The 25,712-nt window shown below is 38.3% G+C and overlaps 1 protein-coding gene across 3 annotated transcripts in view; it reads left to right on the top strand.

Moving 5' to 3' along the window:
• klhl20 (kelch-like family member 20) overlaps positions 1 to 25,712 on the top strand; it is a 73,457-nt gene that overhangs the window by 30,449 nt on the left and 17,296 nt on the right. For 2 of the 3 annotated variants that reach the window (XM_059984884.1, XM_059984883.1), the window contains 6 exons: positions 4,874 to 4,968; positions 15,877 to 15,992; positions 16,826 to 17,009; positions 19,049 to 19,192; positions 20,943 to 21,076; positions 21,977 to 22,185. In XM_059984884.1, coding sequence (XP_059840867.1) covers positions 4,874 to 4,968; positions 15,877 to 15,992; positions 16,826 to 17,009; positions 19,049 to 19,192; positions 20,943 to 21,076; positions 21,977 to 22,185 — 882 coding nt within the window. The remainder of the gene's footprint in view (positions 1 to 4,873; positions 4,969 to 15,876; positions 15,993 to 16,825; positions 17,010 to 19,048; positions 19,193 to 20,942; positions 21,077 to 21,976; positions 22,186 to 25,712) is intronic. The other variant, XM_059984885.1, reaches the window with a different exon arrangement.

The following is a 25,712-nucleotide window of genomic DNA, read 5'->3' as shown; positions in this document are numbered from 1 at the left end:
GAATAGATGTGATCTTGTGTTGAGACAAAAAACAAAGATTGCTCAGAAAATTCCCATGGGATGTTGTTGTTTACGTTCAAGAATGTTGCTAGATGGACGAAGCCATTTGCTTGAAGTGGGTTAAAGAGGTGTGGCGTTGACGTCCCGAAGGTTTCAGGAAAGAAAAGTCGCTACTTGTCTGGGACATCTTCAAAGCGCTGTTGTCAGGTGAGACAAAAGCAGCATTGAAAGCTGAAAATACGGACATTGCAGTCATTCCCAGTGGTCTGGTCTCCGTTAGATGTGAGTTTAAACAAATCATTCAAAGAATTCATGTGATGACAGTGGAACAAAATTGACTCAAAAACAGCCAATAAATACGACGTGTCTTCCGTGTATTCGTTTCCTTTGTATAAGCCGACCCCCTAATTTTAGAACCAAAATTTAGGGCCAAATTCTCGGCTTATACACCAGAATTTATAGTAAATTGGTTTTATTGTCACATTGTACTGAGGTACAATGGAAAAAGTGATTTTGCGTACCATTCATACAGATCAATTCATTACAATGGTATATTGACGTAGTACAAGGTAAAACAACAACAATTTGCAGAATATAGCAGTACAGTTATGGAATGTAGTGCAAGTAGACATGAAGGTGCAAGCTTATAACAAGTGAGGTCAAGAGTCCATCATACCATACTGGAGAACTATTCAATCATCTTCTCACCAAGGGATAGAAGCTGTCCTTGAAGGTCTCTTGGGTTTTTGTATCTTCTCCCCGATGGGACCAGGCGAGGAGGAGGAGGATGTCTGACGTGGCTGGGAGGGGGGCTCTTAATTATGTTGGATGTTTGAAGCAGGGGTTGGTTAAAAATGTCCACAAATGCCCCACCCAGGATCTAATGACATGGTCAGTGTCACCATTTGGGCCAGTTGCTTTCTCATTAAGGATATAATAGTACTGTAGGAAGTCTAAAAGAGATTCACAAGACTGACTCCTGGAATGAGAGGGATGTTGTATCAAAAGCAGTTGAAAATATTTGGATCTGTATTTTTTAGTATTTAGAAGAATTTAGTAATCTTATGGTAATGTACAAGTTTCTAAGGGGGCTTGACAAAGTAGATGTTAAGATGTGTTCACCACTGGGAGAATCTTGAACAAAGGGATAAGAGGATGGTCCTTTAAAACTTTAAAACAGAGGGCAATGAATCTGGCTATTTAAAGAGTTGGTAGATAATTTCTTTGAACTACAGATTAAGTATGCCTTATCTGAAATGCTTGGAGCTGGAAGTGTTTCACACTTTGGAATATGTAATGAGGTAGTTTGGGATCCTACTCATTTCCGACTCTGAATTTACCATTAATATAATGAAAACATAATGTGTGCAAGGTAACAAAAACAGCTCAGCAGCATCGGGAGAATATCTGAATCAGCTGTTGAACAATAACAAACAACGGCATGCTTTCAGTCTCCAACTACGATGTTCGGATTGAAAAGTTACAGTGTACTGTATTTGCATTTTACATTTTTTAGCTTTTATATGAGATATAAAACAATCAGCATTGTAGACTTGTTCTGGTGTTAGATTTTCATCACGGATGACCTTCATAAGCTCATTGATGAATTTCTCTGCTACTTCATGATCAGCAGATGGTTTATCTCTAATATTTTTAAAATCTTTCAACATTTGATGCTGTGCCTTTTCTTAAATTTCTGCAGCTAATCTGCTGAATATTCACAAATTACCTTCAATTTTCAGTTCATTGTGATAGATCTTTACTTATTTCATCATCACCATACCATTAAGCAATACATATTCACTTTGACGCTGGTGAATTCATTCTTTCAATATATGATTCAGATCTTTATTTTTTGTTTTATGCAGTGCTTTTCTATTTTTCATTCATTTCTGGTCATTATATATGTGAGGTCAGTTCACAGACCTGTCTGTTATGCACAGACACCTGGGAATCTTCCTAGCACCTTGTGGAATTTTCCATTTGTGACATCATGTTAGTGCTAAAAAAAAATTCACATTTCAGAGGTTTTCAGATTTTGGAATTTTGAATTAAGGGTACTCAAACTGTATCAGGGAATCTGGCTAGGATCTTTATGTCCTCATTGGCCACAGGAATGGTACTGGAGGATTGGAGGGAGGCGAATGTTGTCCCCTTGTTCAAAAAAGGTAGTAGGGATAGTCCGGGTAATTATAGACCAGTGAGCCTTATGTCTGTGGTGGGAAAGCTGTTGGAAAAGATTCTTAGAGATAGGATCTATGGGCATTTAGAGAATCATGGTCTGATCAGGGAGAGTCAGCATGGCATTATGAAGGGCAGATCGTGTCTAACAAGCCTGATAGAGTTCTTTGAGGAGGTGACCAGGCATATAGATGAGGATAGTGCAGTGGATGTGATCTACATGGATTTTAGTAAGGCATTTGACAAGGTTCCACACGGTGGGCTTATTCAGAAAATCAGAAGGCATGGGATCCAGGGAAGTTTGGCCAGGTGGATTCAGAATTGGCTTGCCTGCAGAAGGCAGAGGGTCGTTGTGGAGGGAGGACATTCAGATTGAAGGGTTGTGAATAGTGGTGTCCTACAAGGATCTGTTCTAGGACCTCTACTTTTTGTGATTTTTATTAACGACCTGGATATGGGGGTAGAAGGGTGGGTTGGCAAATTTGCAGAGGACACAAAGGTTGGTGGTGTTGTAGATAGTGTAGAGGATTGTCGAAGATTGCAGAGAGACGTTGATAGGATGCAGAAGTGGGCTGAGAAGTGGCAGATGGAGTTCAACCCAGAAAAGTGTGAGGTGGTACACTTTGGAAGGACAAACTCCAAGGCAGAGTACAAAGTAAATGGCAGGATACTTGGTAGTGTGGAGGAGCAGAGGGATCTGGGGGTACGTGTCCACAGAACCCTGAAAGTTGCCTCACAGGTAGATAGGGTAGCTAAGAAAGCTTATGGGGTGTTAGCTTTCATAAGTCGAGGGATAGAGTTTAAGAGTCGCGATGTAATGATGCAGCTCTATAAAACTCTAGTTAGGCCACACTTGGAGTTCTGTGTCCAGTTCTGGTCGCCTCACTATAGGAAGGATGTGGAAGCATTGGAAAGGGTACAGAGGAGATTTACCAGGATGCTGCCTGGTTTAGAGAGTATGGGTTATGATCAGAGATTAAGAGAGCTTTACTCTCTGGAGAGAAGGAGGATGAGAGGAGACATGATAGAGGTGTACAAGATATTAAGAGGAGTGGATAGCCAGCACCTCTTCCCCAGGGCGCCACCGCTCAGTACAAGAGGACATGGCTTTAAGGTAAGGGGAGGGAAGTTCAAGGGGGATATTAGAGGAAGGTTTTTTAATCAGAGAGTGGTTGGTGCATGGAATGCACTGCCTGAGTCAGTGGTGGAGGCAGATACACTAGTGAAGTTTAAGAGACTACTAGACAGATATATGGAGGAATTTAAGGTGGGGGATTATATGAAAGGCAGGGTTTGAGGGTCGGCACAACATTGTGGGCCGAAGGGCCTGTAATGTGCAGTACTATTCTGTGTTCTATGTTTTCTAAAACCACGCTGCAGTTTAATTGTGTTGACATACGCACAAAGCCATGCTTTATGCAAAGATTTCACTTTTATTGAGACCTCATTTGGAGTTCGTGGTGGGGGTTGTTTTGATCATTTAAAATACCTGGTAGATGAACCCATACTCTAATTCCTGAATTTGACCTGAACATATTCATGCTGTGTTAAACCTAGGCCCTTTCACTGGGTATTCACCTTTGTCCCTCATGATTTAACATACATCTCTGAGGTTGACATTCAAATTCAAATTATTCCTTGGTCTTTTATGCTTCAAGGAAAAATATCCTCACTTTCCCAACCTCTCCTTATAACTTAGGTCTTCAATTCTTGGCTACGTTCGTGTTCTTTTTTGCACTGTTTCCAGCTATTGATGTTTTTCCTGTAATAGAGTAATTAAAACTGTACATAATACTCAAGTGTGGCCTCTCCAACATCTCATATAGCTGCAAAATAACCACCCAACTTCTATACTGAGTATCCTAGCTACTGAAGGCCAGTATGCCACAGACTATCTTCACCTGTGACCCAGAAACCTTCTTCACCACATTTTTACCTGTTGCAATCTTGTTGATATGATCGCTTCTTACGCCTGTAGGCACTGAGTTAGTCCATTGCCAAGTAAAAGTCTTTATTCTGCTTGATGTTCCACCATTAAGACACAAAGATGTTAAATGGGGAAAGTTGTAGAGTTATCAACATTCTGACAGGCTGACAAATAGGTTCTACCTACTTAACCATGTGATTGATTCATCATGATGCCCTGAGATTTAAGAGGATTGGTAAATTTTTATGAATAAAGTTGCAAAACTACACTCTAACCCCCTCTTAAGTGTTCATACACAGATTTACTTTGTGTACTGTATTCAGATTTAAAACATTCTGGCAACAAACATCTCAATATTTCTGCTATCAGAGAATGAATAAGTCAATTACACATTACTGCCACAGTCCTCTTGAAATGACACTTCTCTGTTACATTAATCTTCCTTCATGTAATGCACTTCTTCAAAATAATTGGGACCTGAAATTGTATATCGGGAAGTTCATTTTCGCTGTAACTGCGTATTTAGGTGGAAAATTTAAAGGCAGTTGGTCTTGTGTGGGTGAATCACTTCCATGGCCTATGTTTGTTCAACAGAGTTGAGATCCTTCTGTTCTGATTTGTAAATAAATATTGGTGGAAAGTAACAATCTGGAAGAAAATTAGCATATTTGTCTCAACACCCATCTAAGAGAGGATTAAAATTTTCCCACAATGAGATACAATAAAGTGCAATCATTCCTCTTCAATTAATTTTCCTCACTCCAGGTATTACAACATGTTCGCCTGCCATTGCTCAGCCCCAAGTTTCTTGTGGGAACTGTCGGATCTGACCCCCTCATAAAGAGTGATGAAGAATGCAGGTATGATTTCCCTGATTTGCCTGATTAACATTATAAATCAGGTTACCTCAATTAATGTATAGATTGTAACCAGTTACAGACTTATTTGGATATACAATTTCTTAGCTCTCAGTTTAACAATTTGTTGCAATTTTTTGTTCTGAATTCACTAGTTGCCGAACATTTGATCAAAGGTTTAAGTTGTTTTAATAAAAACCTACAGTAGAAAGCATGAATGCGAGCATCACATGACCATGTTTCCTTTGGGAATTGTACTATAAAGAACAGAAACATTTAAACAGGTGGAGGAGAGGTGGTGTCAGGCCTCAGTCACATACCTGATAATTATAACTTTGAAATAGAACAGACATTCTGGTTGAGGAATCTTTTTGAGTCATTGGAAGTATACTGATCTGCTGCCTTAACAAATGCAATGGTGCTTTCACTTGATAAATAATAGGCTTGCATACGAGTTCAGATTCCAACTCAGCTGTTTAAAATATAAGATGTAGGAGAGGAAAAATGAAAAGAAGAAACTAAAAGCTGAATATTACAGGCTGCTCTACTGATGCACCTCTCCTGCGTGACATCTCTTGCCTATCTTTGTGCACAATGATGTAGAAGAATTTTAAGAGTGGCTATTAATACTGTGTACTATTCTGTTTGAATAAATAATACAAACATTTCAGTGAGTGTAAAATAGAATCTAAGTGGGTAAGCTGCTGGTTAAAATAGTCGCTTGCACGGTGGTATTAAGAACAAGCTGTGTTGAAAGAACTATTTAGTTCACACATGTTCCTGTTGCTTGTCAGAACTAATATCTTGTCCCATGGGGAGCAGAGTACATCACTGGGATTCAGTGTTGATCCTGATCTACTTGGTTTATGTAGACAATGAAATCTGGACAAGCCAACACATTTTAAATCAGATATTTTTTACATTTTTGTATTTCAAAGTTTTTAACCATGTTCCTGAATTTTGTGTGGTCTTCCATTTGCAAAATATCAAAGGTAAAATTTAATTCATTGTCTATAAATACACTTTTTGGCCACTCATCTAGTAACCTAATAATAACCTTCCCTTCAGTGCAGTGACATTTATCAAGGATAGCAAACTTGACATTGCTCACAATGTCAAGCAATGTACTGAAGTGCAGAAACAAAATACTGTATAGCAAGAGCATGTCATTCTGAGAGAACAACCTTTGTGCAAAGTTATAATGTAAAGGTGGATACATTTTTTGTTGGATGCATTGACGACTTCTAACCACATTTCTCTTTAAGTCTTGCAGTGAGAAGGAAAAGAGTCTTTGTTTTCAAATTGTACAAGCTCAGATCTGTTTACAGTTTGGTTTAGAGATATACAACATAGAAGTGGGCTCTTCATCCCACCACTTTTTGCCCATCTACACATCTTTTTCACTGACTCTTCCCTGAATGCTGCCTCTACACATGGTGATTGTTCATTAAAGCAACCTCATAACCTGCATTAAAATTTGTGACTTATTTAAAGTTGAAAGCTATGACTTCATTGAACCCTACATTGACTGAAAGAAATTGGGATGTTGCTGACTAAGTTTAAGTTTTTGATTCTTGCACTTTGTTTGGATTGCTCAAGCTCTAGGACTTGCAATTTATAAAGTCTTGATTGCAATTATGCTAAATGGTATGTTGCCAGAGAAAATATGAGATTTTAATAGTACAAAGGAAGGGAGTGGTATCCTTTTGCTTGTAGTTGTTAATTGGGGCTTAATATCAAGTAAACTAACATATAAAAATAGTTTAGTAATTTTCTCTGGGCTGCACAGTACTTAACCAGTAAAATTATAGAAGCAGATTACCCTTTTTCTCCAAAACAGTTTCACTTCTTTTTTTTAAAATTTTTTTATTAGTTTTTCAAAACATTTTACAAATTAAAAACCCCACATCCCAATGAGGGACATTAAAACAGTGCAAAATTAAGCATACAATAACAATATGCTACAAAGGAAGAGAATTTAACAAAAAAAAAAGCACCTAAATTAACGACAAGTAAGCTTAGTGTCTTCCCCAAGCCCCACAACACAAGAAAAAACAACAGCAACTCCAGACCAACCACAACACAATATAGAGAGTATGTCAGGACAGCCAAACTCCCAGACTGTGAATACACTCAGCAACAGAGGATAATAATGCCTTCTACCAGAAAAAAAAGGAGCTGAAAGCAAGGGACGGAAAAGAAAAAAAAAACCCTTGTCAAGAGGAAGGTTATGAAAGTACTCGATAAAAGGTCCCCAGACCTTATGGAACTTTAGATCTGAATTGAGAACTGAATAATGAATTTTTTCGAGGTCCAAGCAGGCCATGATGAGCATGAGTGGGCGGGGCAACATCTCTCCATCTGAGGAGGATCAAGTGTCTAGCCAGGAGAGAGGCAAAGGATAATATTCGGCATTTTGTCGGACCCAGACATAAATCTGTCTCGCCCCAAAAACCGAACAGAGCAATTAAGGGGTTTGGTTCTAGGTGCTGATTCAGAATACACGATAACGTAGTGAAGACATCTTTCCAGAATTTCTCCAAACTAGGACAGAACCAGTACATATGGATGAGAGAGGCCACGCCCCTCTTGCATTTATCACAGAGCTAGGGTAGAATCGAGATAGTTTAGATTTAGACATATGGGCTCTATGAACAATCTTAAACTGTAAAAGGCAGTGTCGAGCACAAAGAGAGAGGTTAACTGATTTGAGAACTGAATCCCAGCTCTCCTCAGATAAGGAGATATTTAAATCCTGCTCCCAGGCCATTTTGATTTTATCCATGGGGGCCTGTCGTAAGGCTGCTAGTTTATCTCGGATGATTGATATTAAGCCTTTACTTCGTGGATTCATGGAAAGAAATAGGTCCATAGCATTTTTCGCAGGCATTTCAGGAAAGTTAGGAATTAAAGGAGCAATAAAGTGTCGGATTTGGAGATCTCTGAAAAAATGAGCATTGGGCAGATTGAACTTAACAGAGAGCTGCTGAAAAGAAGCGAAGCGATTATCAATGAAAAGATCTTCAAAATGTCTAATGCCCTTCCTATACCAAACCTGGAATGCTGAATCGTATGTAGTAGGTTAAAAAAGGTGATTATGAGCAACAGGGCTGGAAACAGAAAACCCCTGGAAACCATAGCATTTCCTGATCTGAGCCCATATATGCAAAGTGTATCTAACAAGAGGATTAGCTATTAATCTGGACAAACTACTAGGGAGTGCAGAGCCAAGAAGTGCAGAGATAGATAATTCTTTAGTGGAGCTCAGCTCCATCACCAGCCAGTTAGGGCACTCGGGTTGGCCATGGAAGAAAGACCAAAAGGTAGCACAACGTATATTAGCTGCCCAATAATATAAACGAAAGTTAGGTAAAGCCATGCCACCCTCTTTGTTAGATTTTTGGAGATGGATTTTATTAATTCTGGAGCGCTTATTCTGCCACAGATATGACAAAATAATAGAGTCTAAGGAATCAAAAAAAGATTTAGGAATAAAAATTGGGATAGATTGAAATAGGTATAAAAATTTGGGGAGAACATACATTTTAACAACATTAATACGACCTACCAAAGACATAGATAGAGGTGACCATTGTACCAGACTCTGTTTTATAGCATATGAAAGATTGGCAAAGTTTTCACGAAAGAGATCTTTAAACTTCCTTGTGACTGTAATTCCAAGGTAAGTAAGTTGATTATGGACTACTTTAAAAGGGAGATCACGAAATGTTAGTTCTTGTGCTTCTTTATTAATTGGGAGAAGTTCACTCTTATGTAAATTAAGTTTATAGCCAGAGATCTGGCTAAACTGGTCAAGAAGTGAAAACATTAGAGGTAAGGATGTAGACAGATTTGAGAGAAAGAGTAATAAGTCATCAGCATAGAGAGAAACTTTATGCTCAACACCCCCTCTCCAAATCCCAGTCAATTCAGGGCAGTTTCGAAATGCTATCGCCAGAGTTTCCATAGCCAAATCAAAGAGAAACGGACTTAAGGGGCATCCCTGGCGGGTGCCACGTTTGAGATTAAATACTTGGGATTTCTGAAAATTTGTTAAAACAGAAGCAGTAGGACACAGGTACAGCAATTGGATCCAAGAGATGAAACTTTGGCCAAGGTCAAATTTTTCTAAAACTGCAAAAAGGTAGTTCCACTCTATACGATCAAATGCTTTCTCCGCATCGAGGGAAATAACACATTCAGGAATCCCAGTTGGAGGTGAGTATAAGATATTAAATAAACACCGAATGTTAAAAAAAGGGAGATGGTTTTTAATAAAGCCTGTTTGGTCATCAGAGATAATGGAGGGAATGACGGTTTCTAATCTATGAGCCAAAACTTTAGCTAAGATCTTTACATCAACATTGAGCAGAGAGATCGGCCTATACGAGGAACACTCTGTTGGGTCTTTGCCCTTTTTTAAAAGAATAATAATAGATGCCTCACTGAAAGAGGGTGGCAATTTGCCGTAATTAAAAGAGTCAGATAATACTGAAAGTAACTGAGGAGAAAGAAGAGAAGAGAATGATTTATGAAATTCTACAGGGAACCCATCAGGTCCAGGAGATTTCCCTGAGGACAGTGCAGAAATTGCAGTAGATATTTCTTCTAATGACATAGGCGCATTGAGTTTGGCTTTGAAATCAGATGAAAGTGAGGGGATATTCAGATTCTGTAAGAATTGATCAACAGAGATATTGTCATTCACAGATTCAGAGGAATAAAGCCGAGAATAAAATTTTTTAAATGTGTCATTAATTTCTAAATGATCCAATGTAAAGTCTCCGTTCTCCTTCCGGATCTTTGTAATTTGTTGTTTGGCTTTGGAACACCTCAGCTGATAGGCTAGGAATTTACCAGACTTATCCCCATGAATGTAAAAGCGACTCTTTGACAGGTTGAGTGGACAGAAGGTTAAATTTGTAACCATATAACAATCACAGCACGGAAACAGGCCATCTCGGCCCTCCTAGTCCGTGCCGAACTCTTAATCTCACCTAGTCCCACCGACCCGCACTCAGCCCATAATCCTCCACTCCTTTCCTGTCCATATACCTATCCAATTTTACCTTAAATGACACAACTGACCTGGCCTCTACTACTTCTACAGGAAGCTCATTCCACACAGCTATCACTCTCTGAGTAAAGAAATACCCCCTCGTGTTTCCCTTAAACTTCTGCCCCCTAACTCTCAAATCTTGTCCTCTCAACAAAATTTAGTTTGGAGTTCAACACGCTTCTTGTATAATTCAGGGTTCTTAGTTTGGGCATATATTTGATCCAATTCTTTAATCTGGTTAATGAGGTCTAATCGATCTGCACGGGATCTTCTGTTGAGATTTGCTGTGTAAGAGATTATTTGCCCCCTCAGATATGCTTTCATGGCATCCCAGACAATCTGGGATGGCACTTCAGGTGATGTATTAGTGTTAAAATAAAAGGTTATCTGATCCTTAATAAATTTTAAAAAATCATCATCCGATAGTAAAGTTGAATCAAACCACCAGTGTTTATTCCTCTGAGGGAGACCATGCAAATTCAGAGAATTGGGGCATGGTCAGAGATCAGTATACTCTGATAGTCACAAGAGTGGGCAAATGGAATAAGTTGGTTATTGAGTAAGAAATAATCAATTCTAGTGAAGGCATGGTGAACATGTGAGAAAAAAGAATAATCTCTCTCCGTAGGATGGAGGAAACGCCATATATCAGAGATACCATAATTAGAGAGAAACGATTGGATAGCTAAGGCAGATTTAGTAGGTGGTCTAGTAACAGAGGACGATCAATCTAAATTGGGATCTAACCAACAATAAAAGTCACCACCCAGTATAAGAGAGTATGAGTTTAGGTCTGGTAGTGAGGGAAAAAACCGTTCAAAAAAATTAACATCATCAAAGTTGGGGGCATACAGGTTTGCTAGTTCAACTTTAGTGTTATATAGTTTGCCAGAAACAATAATAAAAAGGCCATTTGTATCAGATATTTTATTATGGAGTTCAAAAGGAATATTTGAATTAATAAGAATGGAGACTCCCCTAGCTTTAGCGGTAAAGGATGAATGAAAATGCTGACCCGCCCACTTTGACAAAAGCCGGGAATTATCAGAACAACGAATATGAGTTTCTTAAAGGAAAGCAATGTCAGCTTTGAGTTGTTTGATATGTGAGAATACCTTCCTCCTTTTAGCAGGGTGATTCAATCCCTTTACATTCCAATTCACGAATTTAAGTGCACTAGCCATTATCGATTACTAATGCATAAAAGGCAGAAGGCATATAAGAAGTCAAGCAGTACAATAGCAGTCTGGGAGCAGAGATGTAAACATAGATTCGTAAAATCAAAACATATACATGTCCTGAGCAATAAAGAGATATAATATATACAGTGAATGATGTTGGAACTAGAAAACCCACCCCACCCACACAACCCAAAACTAGACGGCTACCAAAACAAGTAGCTAGCTCTACCAAAAAAATTAACCCAAATACAACTTCCAGATCTGTGTCATTAACAGCAGTTCTGTGCAAATACTATAATAAATAGTAACTAGTTTATGCACTAAAAAACATAACTACAGGTTAGAACACCTTCTGCAGGAATATAAAACTTAATACAGAGAAAATCGGAAGAGGACCAAAACTAACCTGCCAGCGAAAAAATTATAGAAGAATAAAGTAAGAAAAAGGGAAAAAAAGGGATGAAAAAAGGAGAGGAAGGGGAAAATTATAAATTCAAGACGAGTATTTATCAACCATTTACAAAGAGAGAAAAAAATTCAGAAATTAGAAAAAAGGGGGTGAAGAAAAGAAAAAAGTATAATAAAATAAATAAATATAAAAAGAAGGAAAAATAGATCGGCAATTAAACTGTGAACCAACAAACAGGAAGGCCTTCACTGAAGACTTCAAACCTCCAAAACAAGTTAAAGTCAGTTGTAGAACTCTATAGATAAAGTTGTACAACAATAAAAGATAAATTACACACACACCAAATCCAGGGAGAGATTGTCAACAGCCCTTAGAGTTTCGATGAATAATATCTGAATGATTCAAGTAAAGACTGAGTCCAGAAAAAGTAATTTTACTGCGAGAAGTACTTATCCACCATTTTAGGAGGTCTGATCGGGTTCCGAAGATGACTGGATAGCCGGAAGACTTGCCACAAATGCTTCAGCTTCCTTGGCTGAAGGATTGTACTTGGCTGAAGGACTTGTATTTCCCAGTGTTAAGTTTGATTCATAGATCAGCAGGGGAACAAAGAGAGGGTTTAAAACCACGATCAAAAAGCACTTTCATTGCGCCTTTAAACTCAGCGCGCATCTTTAAGGTCTGGGGTGCAAAATCTTCCACAAAGCGAATGGTTGTATCCTGGAAAATAAAAGAACCTCTGCGACGTGCCTCTACAATCAGACGGTGTTTTACCTGGTATTGATGGAAGCATAAGATTACTGGTAGCGGGCGGTTGCCCAGAATTCCGGCGGGAACATGGACCCGGTGTGCCCGTTCGAGCTCAGGCGGGTTTGGAAGCAAATCTTTCCGGAATATCTCACAGAGAAACTCGGCGAAAAACTTCACTGTTGATCCCTGTTCGGTGGCCTCTGGCAATCCAAGAATTCTAAGATTGCAGTGTCTGCTGCGATTTTCGAGATCCACCATTTTGAAAAGGAGTTTGTTACACTTTTCCTCCAAGCTGGAACAGAGAGTCTCCAAGTATCGAATTCGACTTTCTAAATCTTCAGAAGTCAAATCGATGCGAGATAAGTGTTGGGCATGTTTGCCCATCTTGTCGTTGATTTGATCAATCTTGACCTCCAACTGTTTGAAAGCGGTTTTGAATTTCTTTAAAATTTCGTCTCGGAGCTGACCGAGCGCAGCCAGGGTCTCGTCTGAGAGAACCGGAGCTTCCTTTCTCCCGGATTTAGAGCTCTTGCTAGACATTGTAAGTTAGATGTGTTCACAGGCAAGTAAGAGGTACCGAAAAAGTTCCCGACTAAGGTTTAAAAAATGGAGACATTTAGTGCAAAGATAGCGACAGTAACGGAACAAAAGTTCGGAGCAGCTAAGCAATCGCCATCTTACCGGAAGTCCCCGTTTCACTTCTTTAGAGAGATTGATTTTCTGATTTTTTTTCTGAAATGCATATAGTAATAGCATTGTTTTAATTCACTTCCACACTGATAAATTTTGCCTAATACATTTCTTTTTACATAGTAATAGTAAATGCTTATTTTTAAAAAAATTCTGCATATTTGTTTTGCCTATGTTGAAGCAATTGCAGGTGAAACAGATAAATCAGTGACCTGCTGCTGGGTATGTTATAGAGCCGCTTCTAGAGTGACAACTTGCATAGAACATAGAATAATGCAGCACTGGATAGGCTACTCAGCCCATGATATTCCGGTCAATGCTAATTCATGCTAAATATCCTCCTTCTGCATATCCATATCCCTTTGTTTCCTTCATATTCTCTTAAACTCGGCCAAACTAGCTGACTCCCATTCCAGACAGCTACCACACTTTGCATTTTGCTTGCCTGTAAAAATTCCCCCTCTAACCTTAAAAGCATGCCTCTGTTGATTGACATTTTGAACCTGAGGAACAGACTCTAACTGTTTACACCTCTATGCCTCTTTCAATTTAAAAAAAACCTCTTTCAGTTCTCCCCTCAACCTGTTATGCTTTAAGGAGAACAACCCAAGTTTTCCAGCCTGTAATTATTGCTCATGCCCTCTAATCCAGGCAGCATCCTGGCAAACCACTTCTGTACTCTTTCCATAATCTCCACATCTTTCCTATAAAGGGGCAACCAGAACTACATGCAATATTCCAAGAACAGCCTGACGGAAGTTTTGTATAACTGCAGTATGACTTCCTTATTCTTATACTTAACATGCCTATCATGAAGGCAAGCCTTCTTTAACACCAGTTTATCCAGTTGTGTAGCTATTTTCAGTGAGCTATGGCCCTGGACCCCCCCAAAATCCCTGTATTAGGCCTAATATTAATTATACTTTTTCTTCCCTGTTGACCTCTTGAAGTGCAACACCTCACACTTGCCAGATTAAACTGCATCTGCCACTTCTCTGTCCGTATATGTACTGATTTATATCCTGCTATATTCTTTGATAGTCCTTGATATTGTCCACATTTCCACCAGTCTTTGTGTTAACTGCAAGCTTGCTAATCCATCCATCTACATTTTCATTCAAATCATTGATATACAGTGCCTATAAAACGTATTCACCCCCCCTTGGATATTTTCATGTTTTACTGTTTTACAACACTGAATCACAGTGGATTTAATTTGGCTGTTTTTGAGACTGGTCAGCAGAAAAATACTCTTTCATGTCAAAATGAAAACAGGTCTCTACAAAGTGATCTAAATTAATTACAAATATTAAACACAAATAATGAATCGCATAAGTACTCTCCCCGTACAAGTCAGAATTTGGTAGATGCACCCTTGGCATCAATTACACCCTTGAGTGTGTGTAGATAGGTCTCTGTCAGCTTTGTGCATCTTGACACTGCAATCTTTCTCCATTCTTTTTTATAAAACTGCTCAAGTTCTGTCAGATCACATGGGGATTGTGAGTGAACAATCTTTCTCAAGTCCAGCCACACATTCTGGAGTGGATTGAGGTCTGGTCTCTGACTTGGCCACTCCAGGACATTGACTCTATATTGATTCAAAGTCATTCCTGTGTAGCTTTGGCTTTATGCTTGGGGTCGTTGTCTTGCTGGAAAAAGATCTTCTCCAAAGTCGCAGTTCTCTTGCAGACTACATCAGGTTTTCCAAATATTGCATTTAGTCTGATGGCTAAAAAGCTCAATTTTGGTTTCATCAGACCATAAAACCTTCTTTCAGTTGACTTCAGGGTCTCCTACATGCCTTCTGGCAAACTCTAGATGCGATTTCCTGTGAGTTTTTCAACAGTGGCTTTCTTTTTGTCACTTTCCCATAAAGCTGCGACAGTTGTTGTATGCGCAGTCTCTCCCATCCCAGCCACTGAAGCTTGTAACTCCTGTATAGTTGTCATAGGTCTCTTTGTGGCCTCCCTCACTAGTCCCCTTCTTGCATTGTCACTCAGCTTTTGAGGACTGTGTACTCTAGGCAGATTTACAGCTGTGCCATATTCTTTCCATTTCTTGATGCACTCCAAGGGATGTTCAGTGACTTGGAAATTTTCTTGTATCCATCTCCTGATTTGTGCTTTTCAATAACCTCCTCCCTGAGTTGCTTGAAGTGCTCTTTTGGCTTCATGGTGCAATTTTTCCCAGGATACGACTCACCAGCAGTTGGACCTTCAGCTACAGGTGTATTTTTACTACAATCAATTGAACTACCTTGACTGCACATGTGTTTCCAAAAGCAGATCTCCATTTAACTTAACTAAAACAAATTTGCTGCACCAGTAATGACTTGGTGTGTCATATTTAAGGGGGTGAATACTTATGCAATCAATTTTTTTGTGATATATATGTATATATATATATATTTGTAATTAATTTCAATTACTTTGACGTAAAAGAGTTTTCTTTTTTGTTGATCAGTACCAAAAAAGTGATTCAGTGTTATATAACACTAAATATGAACATTTTTGGGGGTGGTGGTGGTGAATACTTTTTATGAGCACTGTAATATCGCAAACAACAGAGGTTCCAGCACCACTTCTTGTGGAACACCACTAGTAACAGACTCCTACTCTATTTCTTCTGCCTGTTTGGAGATGATCTGTGGATCCTGATCAGCATCTTCTCGTGGCAACATTTTGTGGCTGATAATTCACTACAGGATATATTATTTATCTTTCTGCTGTGTTAACTTTAATTGTTCTTTCATATGTACAACACCAAGTTCTATTTAAGAAAATCACAACAGTACATTGTTTTTTGTCTCCTTTTTACAGAGACCTTGTTGATGAAGCCAAAAATTATCTGCTTTTGCCACAAGAACGGCCCCTAATGCAGGGTCCAAGGACAAGGCCTCGTAAACCTATCCGATGTGGCGAAGTTTTATTTGCAGGTTTGTAATCTTGTGTAAAATTTATCTTTTACCAGTTCTTAAAATATCAGCTTGTTTTAAGAGTTGACCGTATATAATGTAGACCATACGTATGATATACCATAGACGTATGCGTAGACCATATGTACTGTAGATAATGGATGACTTTTGATTTGAGCCACCATGTGTGTTTTCAGGTTTGTTAATTATATTGGAATGTAGCAAGAATTAAGATGGGCTAAAGATTTATGATAACAAGTTGAGATTATTAATATCATTAAAAAAGTTCAAGAGAAATGACCAGGTCTAAAACAGGGCAAATCTGTTAAAACTAATAGCTGACATCAAAGTGTTCTGAAAGAGGTGGTGATTATTTTACCAAATTCCTTAGATTCTGGAAACCAGCAGGTTGGAGGGAAACAAATGTACCTCATATACTTGGAGAAGGAAGGGGAGGAAAATATTAAGGAGCTTTAGACAAACCAGCTAGATATTGTTTATGACAAAATGATGAAATCCATCAATAAGATCAAGGCTCAAAAAATCATGGTGACAAGGCAGGGTCTGCATGTTTATTTTAATGAATTAAAATTGCATTTGACAGACTTAATACAATTTATTAGATTGGTTATAATTAGCACAGACATGGGATAACTACTGGGAAGTAAATCTAATTCCCAAAATCTATTTGAAATGCCATAAAAAGATAGTCACCGAAAATGAGGCTCATTTTGGGTTTGAATTAGTTGAATAGGTTAAGAATAGGAAACAGAGTAAGAATAAACAGGTTGACTTCAAGTTAGCAGATGATTGAATAATATGGCAAATAGTTTCACACCTGAACTCTTGTTTAGTTGGAGGTTGGTGCAGTGGGGATGCAATTTCGAGCGTTGAGCGCTATGATCCTCAGACCAACGAATGGCGAATGGTAGCTTCTATGAGCAAACGTCGGTGTGGCGTTGGGGTCAGCGTGCTAGATGATCTTCTTTATGCAGTGGGTGGACATGATGGCTCATCATATCTAAACAGCGTAGAGAGGTAAGGTGTGTGTGTGTGTGTGTGTGTGTGTGTGTGTGTGTGTGTGTGTGTGTGTGTTTCAAAACTCTGAATACATTTTTTCCCATATTCTTTCCTCATTGATGAATACTGTATTTGTACACCTGCAAATAAATCAGCCTATCAAACTAATATATAAGATATACCTTTTACATCATTAATTTTAACTTCAAGTTAATAATCTCACTAAGTAGCAACATACAGTTTAAATTTTTTAAAAGTATATAATATTGCATTGAGCATACCAAATGAGCAAAGTCCTCTGCATTACCATCTGTGGATGCAAAAAATAGAGACTGATGATCAGCAGATAGTTTTGCTATCTGTCTTATTTAGTTACACAGAATGTCTCATGTGCACATTTAGGTGGTAGCTGAAACTCTGCAGCTGAGATGATTGCCAACAGCAACCATTGTCATTTTTGCTGAATCTAATTCTAGTCAGCAGAGAGCATTATCTCATTATCACTCTCTTCCTCCCACCAATCTTCTCTCCCCGGCTATACTCTGGTTCAGCATCTTGTCACCAATAATGTCCGTGTGTAGCCCATAATTAATTTGAACCTGAGACAAATGATCAAAGAAGAAACTAAAATTAGAATTAGTGAGTGAATCAATGAGTAACCAGGCCATGACTGTTTCCAACAAGAGAGCCTAATTACTTCTAGTTTTTTAATGATGTGAATCCCCTACCTCTAGTTACCTTAACAACCATATTACTATTGTAGCTTCAAGAGAAGCCCTGTTTGTGGCTATGTAATTTGTGGCAAATGCCTTATCCGATTTCACGGATTCTTTCCATCACCTACAAGGTGCCAAGTCAGGAGTGTCATTAAATGCTTGCTCCAACAAAAACCAAGAAGTCAAAAAAGTAACAAAGCTTAAATCTTAACTCCATCTAAGACAAAGCAGTTAACTTGATTATCACTTTTATTGCCAGTTTAAAAATTCAGACTTTTTCCAAGAATAACATTGTTGTGTACCATCTACAGAATGCTGTGCAGTTACTCATAAAGCCTTCTTTGACTGAATCATCAAACCTCATAACTTCCATTCCACAGGTCAAGAGCATCAACTGAAGGAGAATCACACCACTACCAAATTCTACTCCATGTCATTTGCCATCCTGACTTGGAAATGTATTGTTCTTCCTTTAGTGTGGAAATGTACCTTAAATGCGATGCAATTCAAGAAAGCAACTTGCCATCTTTTCTTGTGTCCATTTAAGGATGGCCAATAAATGCTGACCTTACTAGGCCACCTCAGTGTATAAACTTTAAAAAATAGCTATAATATAGCTCTGTTAAAGCTGTTCTAGTATCTCAAACAGTCCTATTGGAATCTTATTTTCCCAGCCAAAATCCACTTTATAATGGAACTTGATCATTGGCATAATGATAAAAATTTTAAGTGGATGATTCCTGCTCTCTGGTCTGTCTGTCTTTTGTCTTTGTATCTCTTGCTATATTTACCTGACTTAAAATGCTTTATCGGATTTCCACCCAACTGGTATTAGTAATGTAGTTGAGAATTGCATTTTGTTCGGCTGCATCTGCATCTGTTTCCTTAAACATAAAACAACATGTTTGTTGAATTATTGAATTCAGTACATGTCTTTTCCATGTCCCAACATGTGGATTCATTCTTCAGATAAGAACATTCAATTTCAGGCATAATCCTAACTTCTGTGTGTGGAGACAATATAGGAAGCACAGTGGTTATCCATGCCATTTTTGCTCAAATATAAAGAAACACACAAAAAAATCTAATGTAAAAAATCACAGGGACAAGAAGTATTGCACAATTAAAATTATCCTTGAATTTTATCATTCTGTTCTAATATTTGATAAAGCCTGGGAGTATAATTATTCCTTTAATGTAGCATTTGCTTTTTTTTGTAATGCTTACGTTTTAAGAGAAATAAATCTTAAGGTCACAAATTCCACTCGCAATGAACTCTGTAATTGCGAGTGCTGTGAAACTAGGCATATGTTTTTAATTTTTTAATAATTAAACTTTTAGATATGATCCAAAGACCAACCAGTGGAGTAGTGACGTGGCTCCCACCAGTACATGTCGGACCAGTGTTGGCGTGGCAGTTTTGGGAGGGTATCTGTATGCTGTAGGTGGCCAGGATGGCGTCTCTTGTCTGAACATTGTGGAAAGGTAAACTTGTGGAGTGTTTCTTCCTAACGTGATCTGATAGCAGTAATTGTGTGGTGCAGTAAGTAGCATAGCAATGTTGGTCTGTCAACATGCGTTATGGAGTGGACAAGCACCAGCGTGTGTTTGTGATTCCGCTGTGTGGGGTCTACTCTCACACAGGCTGTTAGTGAAGGGATAAAGAGAAAGCAAGAAGTTTTTCCATCATGGATAATTCTACAATGCCTCAATGCCTCTTCACTGGTTAATTACTAAAGTACTTGTCAAGCTACAGAACCCTGACATTTAATTCCCCAGCCACAGAAAATCTACATCAAGGGGAACTTCAGATCATAATCTTATATATGAGGTAATGCATCACTGGCAGCCTGGTGCCTTGATGGAAGTTGATAACATCTATACTGGAAACCTAATTTGAAACTTGAAATGCTCATGTATTAGAGGGCACTCATAGTACAGGTGGTATGCTTGATTATGATGCTTATTATTCCAGCAGGGGGTGGTGGGTGGGATAGGGTTCACTCGTATATATCTCTCTCTTTATTTTCAAATTCTAGATCCTTTCACTGATTTGTAGATGTGAACAAAATAATGTATAAACAATCAATTTAATGATATTAAGTGCAAAATATGAAAAGTATTACTTCAGTAATGCATCTTGATGTTTTGCTTTATTTAAGGTTAACAAGTTCTGACAAATAATTTTTGCATTCCTTCCCCTTTTTATCATTCCCCTTTGACCATTCTTTCTCTGCATTTCTCAGCCTTAATCACTCTGAGATCGATTTTGAGGAGATCTGGCTGTATCTGTGCTGTAATGACTGATTATTTTTAGGGTTATGAGAATGAGTGGATTAAATTGCCTTTAAGTTCTGTTATTTTTCCTCACTTCCTAGAAAGGCATCTCTTTTACTTTTATTTTGCTGACATCCTCCCAGTGATCACACTGTAGTTGGCACAGATCAGCAGGCTACCTACATAAAGAATGTTTGTGTATTCAACTTCATGTACTCTGGTAACTTTCTGCTGTTTTATACAGACTCCCTGATAAATAGACAGCAGTATTACTAGATATCGAGAAATAAAGTTTTGAGGATGCTGGAAATCTGAATTAAGAACAGAAATTGCTGGAAATATTTAGCAAGTCAGGTGAAATCTGTGGTCAGAGAAACAGAAATAAAATTGAAGGTAATTTCACTAGAACAGGAAGATCATGAACCAGAAATGTTGACCATGTTTCTCTTGATATAGATGCTGCCTGATCTGCTAAGTATTTCCAACATGTTTTATTTCTTGTTTCCATATTACTGGAAATTTTGAATTCATTAAGTCTTTTTATTATATATGTTGTTACTTGGCCCAATACAAAGGAATTTTAATTTTAAACTTACTGTAAATTTTTATACAACAGATGTCCAGGTTTTCCAAGATATGGTGTACTTATTGCACATTTTAAGATCAGTATTGATTTAGAAGAACAGTGGAAGAGGATTTTTAACAAAATCAGCAGTCCCTTAAAACCCAAAGGAACTCCTTCAAGTTGGTCTTCATTGAATTATATCTTCCTCCAATTATCTTGGTCTGCATAATTTAAAATATGCGAGATCAAAAATAAATTGAACGACGTGTAGTTAACCAATTTGATTCAGTTGTAAATATACGAGAGATCTTTCAGTGCAGATGGTTGGAAATTCGATTTTTGCTTTCAGTGGTTCTGCATGAAGTGATAGAGGCAAAAATATTTTCATTCTAGGTTTGACCCGAAAGAGAATAAATGGGCACGTGTGGCTTCAATGAGTACCAGACGGCTAGGTGTGGCAGTTGCTGTATTAGGTGGATTTCTTTATGCTGTTGGTGGATCTGATGGTACCTCTCCCCTTAATACTGGTATGTTTATTCTATGTAGAAAGATTTATTTACTTATTGATTTAGTGACATGGTGCAGAGTAGGCCCTTCTGGCCCTTCGAACAGTGCCACCCTAACAACCTCACAAGCCTGATTAAATCTAACCTAAACATGGGACAATTTACAATGAGTAATTAACCTACCCAGTACGTCTTTGGATTGTAGGAGGATCTAGGCAAAACTCACATGTTCCATGGGAAGAATGTACAGAGACTCCTTACAGAATGGCACCGGAATTGAACTCCACAATCCTGAACTCCCCACGATGTAATAGCATCGCGCTAACCACTATGCTACAGTGGTGCTCAAATTCTGTTACTCCATTATGACAGTAGCTCCATAATTCATATCCCTGTGCAGTATGATTTACAATTAGAGACTGAAACAGAATTAATTTTTGAGAATACCACAGTGTAAGAACATTTTCTGTTATCAAAGATCCAAAATATAAATAATGATGTAATTGTAAATATTGTGGACAGTGTCCAGTTACCTTAGTAGTAAGACCTGATCTGTGTATTGTTTCAAGGGTCCTTTTTTCACTATGGAATAGAAGGTGCTGCACACAGGGAGCTGAAATGAGCCCTTTCTGCATTAAAAAGGGTAACTAAAAATTAACAACTGAGAATTCTCATATAATGTATTTGTGCATAGGCTTGAGAACTGATCGAGTTTTTAATACAGCTCCTCTTGGACTGATGAAAATGGTCTGTAACACCATTGTAACACAATATCCAATAGAAAGTGACATTTGGATTTATAACTTTTGAAAAGTATGCAAGATGCACACCTGTAGGGAGAGAGGGATATTTCAGATCAGAGGAGAGCTTCCATGGTACTACAGTGGCTGATCAGGATTGGCTTGTATTTTCTACCTGTAGTTGAACGCTACAGTCCACAGGAAAACCGATGGCATACCATTGCACCAATGGGAACACGCCGGAAGCACTTGGGATGTTCTGTTTACCAGGACATGATTTACGCCGTTGGAGGAAGAGATGACACCACAGAATTAAGCAGTGCTGAAAGGTTCAATCCCCGTACTAACCAGTGGTCTCCGGTTGTGGCTATGACATCACGCAGGAGTGGGGTGAGTATAGATCCTAATGAAGCAGATGTGTATTGGATTTCCAGAGTAAAACAGCAATGCTTCATTAGAATAATGAAATAGAAGGATGTTGAATAGTCTTTGTACAAGATACCTCAAGCTGGTCAGCCACTGCCAAAATGGGATTAAAGCAATGAAGTCATTTTCTTTCAAACCCCATCTTGGCAGTGGCTGTCCAGCTTGAGATATCTGTCGACACCTTGTTAAACTTACCAAAATAGGTGCTAGATTTTGAAAGCTTGAAGGGACTAATATATAGAACCAATTTTCACTGAGCCACCTGATATAGTTGTCATTGTTCTTAAATGGTATGGTCTGTTGGCTTTTTGTATGGATTTAATATAGCCTTTACTCTGTCCCTCAAAGCCACGTTGGCCACTCACCCAAAGGCTGTCCTTCTATCCTAATTGTGGCTCTATTCCATGTGCAAGGGGAATGTTTCCAGAGTAATGAAAAGAGCTGTGAATAGTTAACTCTCTTGTTCTGTCTTTAATTGCAAGTTGGCAGCAGGCCAATACTTTCCTGTCTGATCTCTAACCTCATTTTCTCTACCTTACCTCAATCTTCACCTCACAAATAAATGCTTAGAGCTGCAATGAAGTCAAGATTTAGAATTGACCAGATTAGCTGATCATGGATAGTAACACAGACATAGACACTTTAATTCCTGTAAGATGATAATAGTCAAATAACCTTCAGAAACTCTACGCAAGATATCTAAAAATACATTTTGAACAGCGTGAAAATTAGTTCCCATCTATCCTATCAAATTTATTGAGCATCAAAAATACATTAATTAGATAACCACATGTTCAAGGGAATACAAGCCAATATTTCAGTAGACGGTTATATAATATTCCCAGTATGCCCATTTATATTTGCATCATGTACTGTATACCTCAATAAAGTTCAGCTTCCTAACTTGCTTACATCTTTCCAGTGCCTTGGGATATTCAGGAAGCTCATTTTTGATTTGATCTTTCACCAGGAAGAGTGTTAGAATTTATATTCATTAGTTGCCTTGCACCAGATTCTTGAAACATACTCGCTCTATTCTGAGATCAGTCACAGGAAGAAATTAAAAGACAGACAAAGCATCCTTGAACCAACACAACATCCCTTCTGACTCCTAAAAGTCCCTTACTTATGTTCACTCAAAATGGAGGAGCAATAGAGATGCTAATATGAAAATGTCAAAAGAAGTGCCCCACTTTACAAACAGCACTCCTATGTATTCTATCGGCTAAGATGCTAACAGAGTGCCTCAGCTAGAAAAACCACTGCCTCACAGCACCAGCAACCCAAGTTCAATCTTGTATTCAAGTGCTGTCCTTGTGTAGTGTCCATGTCCTCCCAGTGCCTGCATATTTCCTATTGGTACTCCAGTTTCTTCCCAGATATGCAGTTTGATAGTTTAGTTGAACATTATAAATTGCCTCTGGTGTGTAGGTGAATAGTAGACTCTGGAGGCTTAGGGAAGGCAGATTGGGTGGGGATGATTAGAAAGAAGTGTATAATGTACAATTGCTGCAGCTGAATAGTTGATGGTGGAGTGGTCTCAGTGGGATAATGGGTCTGTTTCCATGCTGTATTTGTCTTAGTCTGTGATTTTCACCTTGGCTTCATCAGCTACCTCAGAACTCTCAAAAATAGAATGGAAGCATCATTTCCAAGCTATATTGTGAACGAGGAAGGAAGAGAAAATAAATTAGATGGGTTTTTTTGCCTTTTATGAACTAAATCTTCAATTATAATTCACCAATTAAGTCTTGAATTCCCTTGGTTTCACTGCTTCATTGAATAGAAGTTACCACTAAGACATGTATCTAAATTACTTTAGACTAAAATAAATTCTTCTGAATTTTTCATTTATTTGATTGTTAAAGTTCCTAAGTTAGCTAGAGCTTTTTAAGATTCAGTATATTTTCCCTACTGTTGTACCTAGTACTTCTGTTTATGAACTCAAGATGCCATAGACTTTGCTAATTACTCTTTCAATATGTTTGACATTCTTCAAAAATCATGCACATGAAACCCTCATCCCACCAGGTCTCTCTCCTACACTTTTTACAACTCTAGTGCTTATAACTATGCATTACTTCAGCTATAATGTATCACCTCACACTTTGCAGTATTAAATTCCATCTGCCAGTCATCTGTCCGTTGTACTGCCTGCCTGCATCCATTGAACCATAGAACACTACAGCACAGAAACAGGCCCTTCTTGGCTGTGCCGAACCATTTTTCTGCCTAGTCTTACTGACCTGCACCTGGCCCATATCCCTCCATACACCTCTCATCCATGTACCTGTCCAAGTTTTTCTTAAATGTTAAAAGAGAGCCTGCACTTACAACTTCATCTGGCAGCTCATTCCACACTCCCACCACTCTCTGTGTGAAGAAGCCCCCCCCAATGTTCCCTTTAAACTTTTCCCCTTCACCCTTAACCTCTGGTTTTTTTCTCCTCTAGCCTCAGTGGAAAAAGCCTGCTTGCATTCACTCTTATCTGTACCCATCATAATTTTATATACCTCTATCAAGTCTCCCCTCATTCTTCTACGCTCCAGGGAATAAAGTCCTAACCTATTCAACCTTTCTCTGTAACTCAGTTCCTCAAGTCCTGGCAACATCCTTGTAAACCTTCTCTGCACTCTTTCAACCTTATTAATATTCTTCCTGTAATTCGGTGACCAAAACTGTACACAGTACCCCAAACTTGGCCTCACCAATGCCTTATACAACCACACCATAACATTCCAACTTTTATACTCAATACTTCGATTTATAAAGTCCAATGTACCAAAAGCTCTCTTTACTACCTTATCTACCTGTGATGTCACTTTTAGGGAATTTTGTATCTGTATTCCTGGATCCCTCTGTTTTACTGCACACCTCAGTGTCCTGCCATTTACCTTGTATATTCTACCTTGGTTTGTCCTTTCTGATTGTTTCTGATTGTTCCTGCTTTTTCTGGTTGGTATCATCTTTGCTGTTTCCCGCATCTCCTGTTTTGGTCCATCAGGAAATCTTCCTGTTGTGACTAAACTAAAACTGAGCCAAAGGGAAGCTATAACTGGGAAATATAAAATTCTCTATTCACACAGTGAATTCGAGAATCTCACTCACCTGACAATATTTTGTACTTCAACACAAAATTAACAATAAACAATTAACTACAGTTTCAATTGCTTTAATTGCCTACTTAACTTTAACATTTTAAATATAGTCAGGTAATTTTACAGATTATGTTTTTACAATGGTAGCACATCCCAACTAGCAGCAGCTCTTTGAATATTCCAAGATGTACCCCTTTTGCTTTCATGTTGAAGGTGGCTTCATGAGTATACAACTTACCAGAAAGCTAAGAGACAAAGCAGATCTTTCGTACACTGTGCATTAAGAGGCATGGATAAACTTTTAACCATGTGGTAGTAGCAGTAATATTCATCCATTGTCTTCTATTAGTTTCAAATAGACAGAATCAGAATGTCCCATAATATCATAACTCC

The sequence above is a fragment of the Hypanus sabinus genome, chromosome 11, assembly GCF_030144855.1.
Source record: "Hypanus sabinus isolate sHypSab1 chromosome 11, sHypSab1.hap1, whole genome shotgun sequence".
NCBI classification, from domain to species: domain Eukaryota; kingdom Metazoa; phylum Chordata; class Chondrichthyes; order Myliobatiformes; family Dasyatidae; genus Hypanus; species Hypanus sabinus.
The sequence above is the reverse complement of the archived record's forward strand: the minus strand, read 5'-3'. Positions and strand labels throughout refer to the sequence as shown.